The sequence below is a fragment of the Cryptomeria japonica genome, chromosome 3 (assembly GCF_030272615.1).
Source record: "Cryptomeria japonica chromosome 3, Sugi_1.0, whole genome shotgun sequence".
Classification (NCBI taxonomy): domain Eukaryota; kingdom Viridiplantae; phylum Streptophyta; class Pinopsida; order Cupressales; family Cupressaceae; genus Cryptomeria; species Cryptomeria japonica.
The window spans coordinates 341,804,084-341,811,782 of record NC_081407.1 but is presented as its reverse complement, the minus strand read 5'-3'; the positions used below and the strand labels follow the sequence as shown (position 1 = coordinate 341,811,782).

General features: G+C 36.9%; 1 protein-coding gene across 1 annotated transcript; it reads left to right on the top strand.

The window, feature by feature from the left end:
• Positions 1 to 2,456: 2,456 nt before the first annotated feature.
• LOC131029385 (uncharacterized) lies at positions 2,457 to 6,437 on the top strand. Its single transcript, XM_057959850.2, has 3 exons — positions 2,457 to 4,528; positions 4,647 to 5,736; positions 6,094 to 6,437. Exons 1-3 carry the CDS (start codon positions 3,518 to 3,520, stop codon positions 6,354 to 6,356), a joined length of 2,364 nt encoding a protein of 787 aa, XP_057815833.1. The 5' UTR covers positions 2,457 to 3,517; the 3' UTR covers positions 6,357 to 6,437.
• Positions 6,438 to 7,699: the final 1,262 nt, after the last annotated feature.

Below are 7,699 nucleotides of genomic sequence, written 5' to 3'. Positions count from 1 at the left end.
GGCCTAAGAATCTTGATGTTTCATTGCATCTCTTCAAGTGTTCCATATGGAAGATAAGCTTCAAAGAGGATTGGCCTTCACACTCTTCTTATCATGAAGGAGCCCATCCAAATTCAAACTACTTTTGTGATGAAAAGTGTTTTGAGATTCGAATGACACTGACTTTCACATTGGCTTTCTATTGATCGACAATCTCTATGGTGGTCTCTTGTTGGATTTTATCAAGATAATCCTTTAGTTAGGACTCCGTGAGTGCATGCATTGAATATTTTTAGGAAGGGAATCGAGACCTTTTCAAATCTTTATTAAGAAGGAATAGGCATTTGCTCACTTGAACCAAAGCTAAAGGTGTGTTTTATTTGTCCAATCAATTACCTCAAACTTTCCAAGTTATTATTGACTCTATACATTTAGATATAATGCATAAGCTTAGGTTAGTTGTTTCAAGTCCTAGTGGAAAGACTGTAAATGGTATCCTAAAACACTTACAAGCCTCTCAAGGGCTATTGTTATCTCTTTGTACATTTGTCTATGGTGTCTAATTTTGAACTAAGGATGGATGTTGCATTTATCTTCGGGCACCTGTAAGTTCAAGTTTCAAACAGTTTGGTCAAATATTCTGAAGCTGAAGCTTTCTTGTTTTTCCCAGTGTATTCCTTGCCAAGGCCTTCTAGTTAGTTCTAGATTAACTCATATAAGGATCCAGGATCCTTAATGCCCATTTTGTGGTCATCAAGAAACTCTCAAGCACCTTTTTTGATTTTGTCTCAAAGCTTATTGTAGGATTGGATTCATGTTTTTTTAAAATCTTTTGACTAAGTTGTTCTCATGGCATATGATTTTACTAGGGGTTTGGCCTAGAACCCCTTCCAAATATACCTAAATTTGGCATTGTTTTAAAGTCGAATTCTTTTTAAGATATGGAAGGACAAACTATTTTATATCTAGAAATTCAATTGATTATCATTTTTTTCTTTACATGAAAAAATGATTTGTTCTTATGCGCTTATGCAAATCCAAGTGTAAGCCAATAAGGTTGCCATTAGAGAATGCCTTGTGCACTATTGCCAAATTTTCTTTGACTCCTACCACAGGCCATTGTTCGCCTCATGAACATTGTTGAAGACAAAGTCAATCTACTCACGACGAACATGATGCACATTCCCAAGCTTCTCAACCTCTTGTGAAAACAACCAATGAGTAGTCTCAATGAGGATGGTCTCAACCTGCCCCTCACCATTTGGTATCTCACCAAGCTCCTAGTCATGAGTTTAGTGGTTGGCCTAATATTGGCAAATTTTCTCACCTTGCTCTTGTTATATCCCTTATTTGTGACATTCAACTCTATGATAAAAAAATAAATAAAGATAATGACGATAATAATAATATTGATGTTTCTTCTTGGGGGAATCCTAGTCATGCTAGTATTGGTGGTGTAGGGTGTGATGGCTTTGGTGTTGCCTAGTTTATCTTTTCAATTTTTAAAGGATCTCATACAAATAATTGCATGGAGGCTCTTGCCTTTTTGTATGCAACAGAGAGAGGTTGTGTTCTTGGTTGGAAAATGATTGTTTGTGAATATGATTCGCAAGTGGTGGTGACGCCTGATTGAGCAACGGTTAGATGATGTCCATTGGGACATAGCCCTAGTTATTCGACAGATTCTAAGGTTGTGCAATTCTTCGGAATTTGTTACTTTTACTCACATTCCTAGGAAGTGAAATAGAGTAGGGAATTGTCTGGCCAAGTGGGCTTTTGAGCAAATGCAAGGTTGGAATATTGTGGAAATGGGACAAATATCTTTGGAATTGTCTCACATGTTGGAGCAGTTAGTTGATGTAGATAGGGTTGTCTAATGTTTTGTTTTCTATTAGATTGCTGACCTTTCTTGCTTGTAATTCTCTTTGTATTGAATAATTTTTATTCTTTTATTAAAATAATGATGGTAAAAATCTCCAATTTATGAAACCCAAAGTGGATGATGACATCTCTTATCTCTCTTCTTGTTTTTAACTCTTGCCCTATATTATTTGTTTGTTTGTTTTGTTCTAAGATTTTGCCCATTTGCACTCTAAAAGTGTGATCTTTTCCCACTCACATTTGTTCAATTCTATTCTATCATATGTAAAATTATATTCTAAATCTATATTTATCAGTCCAATAAGATAATCAGGAATGGGGAAGGTGGCAAAAGCCTAATGTTGTTGCGGGGCATTAACGATTGGGACAAAGCGAGTTTGTCGCCAAGCTTTAAATAACAATGAGGGACCCCAGGCGTAAAGACGAAAAACTAGAAAGAAAACATTTGCTAATTGTGTGGTCCAGGGATAAAGATGATGCCACCGCCACCACCAAAACAGCTCAGATTCTGTACCTGCTGACTGTGATAAAGCTAAGCACCTAAGACGGAGACGAAAAAAAATGGGTAAAGAATTCAGTTGGATCGATATTGTGCATGGGTATCTTTTGCCACGGCTCTAAAACTATCTTAGTGCATGCATTAAAAAACCTCCCTTTTAACAAATGGACCCTTCATCATCATTCATCTCTGATTTCTGTACTTTATTACATGTGTTCTGAAATTAAGACTGAAGCGTGGGGAAGGAGCAGCCACAGCCATGATCTTCTAGAAGAGTACAAATATGACAAGAATGGATACCCAATTGTCTTATTCCTTGGCAATTCGTTTATGGTTTGTATACTACTTCAGGCAAGCAATTATTTTATAAGTTCATGGTATCCAATGAGTATGTACCACATTTTGAATGGGTCCGAGTGAATAGGTATCTGGGTTCATGGTTTCCAATGACTGTGTGCCTGTTTTTAAATGGCTGTCATGAATATATATCTCTTTGGGAGCTGCAACATTTAGACAAGGATACCCAATTCTAAAAGGCCCACCGACATTTCTTCATCGGTCTCAGCATTCTAGATAGATAATGTAATGTATATTTGTTGGAATTGGTCCTGCCCTACAGAAATGGATTGGTGTTTAAACAAGGACACCGAATTCAAGGAACTGAACCAACATTCCTTCATTGCCTATAAACGAATTCCAAAGCCAGAGAAATTCATATGAAATGTATATATGTTGGCCTAGAAAAATGAATTGTGGGCGCATGGGGGAATATGAAATATATATGTCGGCGGTAGTCACGACCTAGGAAAATGGATTGTGGGCGCATGGGAGAGCTTGAGTAAAGAAACAGGGGATATTGAATAATGTCATTGAGCAGTTAACATGATGTAGTAGTGGGTATGTCACTTTTGGGAACAGTACAGAGAATCCAAAAGTCAAGAGGTTGTTGTGGTTGTCTTCAATTGTACAGATCATCAACTTTTACATAGTTTTGCAATCTGTTGTGAGTTTCAAGTGGGCTCTGTTTATGCTTGATTTGTTCAGAGGCTTAGATCAGTTAACAAGACTTATCTAGACAGTCCAGAGATGTTGATTTGGTCACAGAGCTAAAAATAGAATCTTGAGGACCATTTACATTGAAAAGTTTAAAAAGGGGAGATGGGGAAGAAGAAAGGCATGAGAAAAGGCCTGCACGGCACTTCAGTGTGTCATACTGTGGGCATCTGCAGTCCTGCCTGCTTCTTCTGCATTATGAAAGAACAGAATCCTGCCAAAAGGCATGCTGGGATTGCCAAATACTTGAAGGAAATGCCATCCGGGAGTGGGGATGATCATGGTCAGGTGCTTGTGGTGAGTGCACTGTGGAACATAGCAATGACACGGCCCAATGATCCTGAGCTTCCGAAACTGGGAATACTGGACTGCATGTCACGTCTCATTAGGAAAGGACTCAAGGACAGGACATGGCTTTTGAATGACCAAAATGTGTATATACCTTACTATGCAGCTCATGTAATAGGATCGTACACTATGAATCTGGAAGCATTTGCAGAGATGGCAGTAGAGGCAGGAGTGGTCTCACCTCTAGTGGAGCTTTTGAGGGGTAGGCTAACATGGGTGGAGCAAAGAGTGGCAGTGAGAGCCCTGGGGCACCTGGCTACTTACCAGACAACATTTCCAGGTGTTTCTGAAGAAGTTGTTGAATTGGCCATGGAATTGTCCTCCTGCTGTTTGGAGATTGTTTATACACAATTCGTACAGTACCCAAGCAGGAGGCTCAGTTATCATTGTGATTTGCTGACAAGAGGAATGGGTGGAGCAGAGCAGGAGAACAGGAAAGCAGAGGAATGGGCTAGTCAGTTGCAGTGCTGGTCTCTACATCTGCTTAATTGTTTTGCATACAGGGATGAGTTTGTTCCAGTTATCTGTAAGCCAGTTTTTCTGAATAAACTGCCAGAGATGTGGGGAGGTCTCGTCAATGAGAATTCCCCTGCGGGTGTTGGGCTTCTCAGGATACTATGTTATCGCAAAGTGGGCAGAAGCTTTATTTCAGATTGCAGTGGTGTGATAGATTCACTGTGTAATGTGGCCCGGTCTTCAGATGACTGGCAATACATGGCAATAGATTGTCTGCTGCTTCTGCTTCAGGATCCTCACACAAGAAGTAAGGTCAGATTCACAATTGATAGTGGTACTCTAGTTTTGTTTTTCAGTAAAGGACCCAAATCCCATGTGTAACAGGTCTTGAGTTATGCTGATCTAATGTTTTGTTTTGTTTCTTAATCAGGTGATTGATAAAGCGGTAGTAGCTTTGGTAGATTTAGCAGAGATGGAGAATCTGGGTGAGAAAAAGAGAGTTGGGGAGGTGATTATAGAGACTCTTCTCAAAGAACATCCACATAGACATACCCATTTACATACACAGGGGTCTTCTAAGAAGGCTTCCTTGATTAAGAGGCGGCATCTGGATGAGCTTTGGAACTTGACGCAAAGAATGAAATGGGAAAAGAGCATGTCCAAAGAAGATCTTCATGTGAAAAGGGCAGCTGCTATGGTAGTAAAGCTGGAAGGTAACTCAAAATTCTCATCTGGGGACCTTAAGGGAGCTGTTACTAAGTATACAGAGGCTTTGACACTCTGCCCCTTGAAGACCAGGAAAGAAAGAGTGGTACTCTACAGTAACAGAGCACAGTGCCACCTTCTCCTACAAGACCCAGACTCTGCAATCAGTGACACAACCAGAGCCCTCTCTATCTCCAACCCAGTAAACTCCCACTGTAAGAGCCTTTGGAGAAGAGCTCAAGCTTATGACATCAAAGGTTTGGACAAGGAAAGTTTGCTAGATGCTATCATGTTCATTAATGAGTGCTTCATACCAGATAACAATGGCCATAAGGATAACAAGTATGTTAAGGTGCCCTATTATGCTACCCAATTGGTGAGGAAGAAAATGCAGACAACTTGGCTCTTCAGAGATGCAGCTCGGAAACATGGAAATCCTTCAGCCTGTAATGGGTCTAGCAATGAGTCCAAATCAACATCATCAGCTTCACCTTCACCTTCACCATCACCATCACCATCATCATCATCATCAGAGGAAGAAGAGGTGCAAGAAGAGGAAGGAAAATCAGAGTGGGAAACTGTAAGCGATTTCCATGAAGAGGAGACAATTAACTCCAAACATAATCACCAACCTGAAGCAAGTGGAACTGCAACAGCAAATGGCAATGGAAAAACCCCACACTTCCAATCATCTTCATTGCTACAGAAGGAGGGCAATGGAAAAACCCCACACTTCCAATCATCTTCATTGCTACAGAAGGAGGGCAATGGAAAAATCCCACACTTCCAATCATCTTCATTGGCACAGAAGGAAGGTTTGTATGATAACAACCCATTTCACTTAGTGTAGTTGGCTGTCAAACACTGCATTTTGTTATATCAATAGTGGTAATCCTTTCACTTATGAAATGGCTATCCACTCTTTAGAGTGCACCCATGTATTAGTTACTTTCATACATTATAATTTATGCAACATAATCTCTTAACTGAAATGGGTATCCAGTTCCTAGAATGCATCAATACATAAATTACTTTTTCATAAATTACTTTTTCGATGAAAATCAACCAAAAAATTCACATTTTTACGAATAATGTGTGCGAGATTCTGATTCAAGTGCAAATTTTTAGCATCTGTTTGATTCTTAAAATGGCTTTTTTCACATTGATTGCAGGGGTTATGGTGAATAATCAATCAGTAGAATCAAAAGTAAATGAATCAGCAGCAACTTGCTCAGTGAATCATAATACAAGTCAAGGCCAAGGGAATTCTGGTGCCATGATTATGATGCTGCCCACCATCAAGGAAGAATCTATGTCTGAGGAGGAAAGAAAATTAGAGCAAAAGAAGAAATGGGTCAACACTGCTAAGCATGAATACATGACAATGATGAAAAACAAAAGGATTCAGGGAAGTACAAGCAGACATATGTTTTAACGTTTATAAATGTAAATAAATATATTGATATTTTATCTTGCAATCCAGAAAGGTAATTCATTTGGCTAGTTTCAGTGCTCACTTCACATTATTCAGTGAATTCCAAATGAAAAATTCACAGTTACGTTCTTTTCATACAAAGAAAGTTGGATCGATGAATAGATAATTCTTTTTTACTTCCTTTTTAACTTACTAATTTTTTTTTAATGCATTTTCCTTGCATTGCATTTGTCAATCAATTCATTTCAATTTCTTGTAACTTCCTAAGTAGCCTTAGTGTCTCTCACTGTACTGAGATTCGAAATAAAGTAAGGATACCCATGAAATGCATGATAATATTTTATCTTTTTGTACATAGTACTTTTTAACTCTTTCATGAGATATCATGAACTTCGGAAATTTTCAATGAGTAGACATCTAAATATTAAACAGGTTATTATTCTATTTTTATTGGAGAAGTTTATTGAATATTATTTTTGTTGAGTGTATATAATAAAGATACATTTGAATCTTAAATAAATTTTGAGGAATAAATAGTGAGATTAAATTAATAGTTCAAATTATAAAAAGAAATAGTAAATTTTATTTTTTGAACAAAAATGTTGCGTAAAAAAAATTTAATATATAACAGAAGTAAAACTTTAATGCATTAACTAATTTATTATTGATTTTATATTTATATATACATTTTTAATATATTAACATATTAATTAATCTAATATTGTTGGGTATTTACATATACATTTAAAATTAACTTTGTATAATTTCAATAAAAACTACTATTAAAACTTAAATAAGTTTGAAAAATGATTTATTACAATCATTTTTTATACTATTTCTAATGAGTAGATGCTTGGACACATGCCTATAATATTGAAAAAGAGATCTTAGAAGATTGTGTGATTCACCCATACATAATTTGGTATGGACTAAGAATTATACATAAAAATTTGGTGTAGAAAATGGAGAGTTCCTAAGTGTTATAATTCATTTTAAAAAATTGAAGACAATTTTTTTAATTAAACAACAAAAAAATTGCAAAGTAGGCGTGTCAGTCTTAAAAAGATTCATGACGCACTAATTTCAAAAAATCAAGAAAATACAAATAGACAATCACCGTGAAAGAAGGTAATGCTTGTCTTTATGATAAAAAAAAACTAGACTTAGAAAAATAATGTTGCAATCATTTATGAGAGGTGTTCTTGCAAAATGCATTATTTTTTGAGCTCAACTATTTTAATGTTATTTGTTCTCTCTTAAGCATCATTTTCCCAATCTTGGTCACTGGTTTTAGTTTGTGGGAGAGCGATTTTTCCTTTTTTTCCATTGCAACAATGGCTGGC

What these genes read in the sequence shown, in the direction of transcription:
- LOC131029385 (XM_057959850.2), top strand. Translation starts at nt 3,518, where the DNA reads ATGGGGAAGAAGAAAGGCATGAGAAAAGGCCTGCACGGCACTTCAGTG. An exon ending in ATCCTCACACAAGAAGTAAG is followed by an intron (nt 4,529 to 4,646) that starts GTCAGATTCACA and finishes TTTCTTAATCAG; the next exon opens with GTGATTGATAAAGCGGTAGT. An exon ending in TTCATTGGCACAGAAGGAAG is followed by an intron (nt 5,737 to 6,093) that starts GTTTGTATGATA and finishes CATTGATTGCAG; the next exon opens with GGGTTATGGTGAATAATCAA.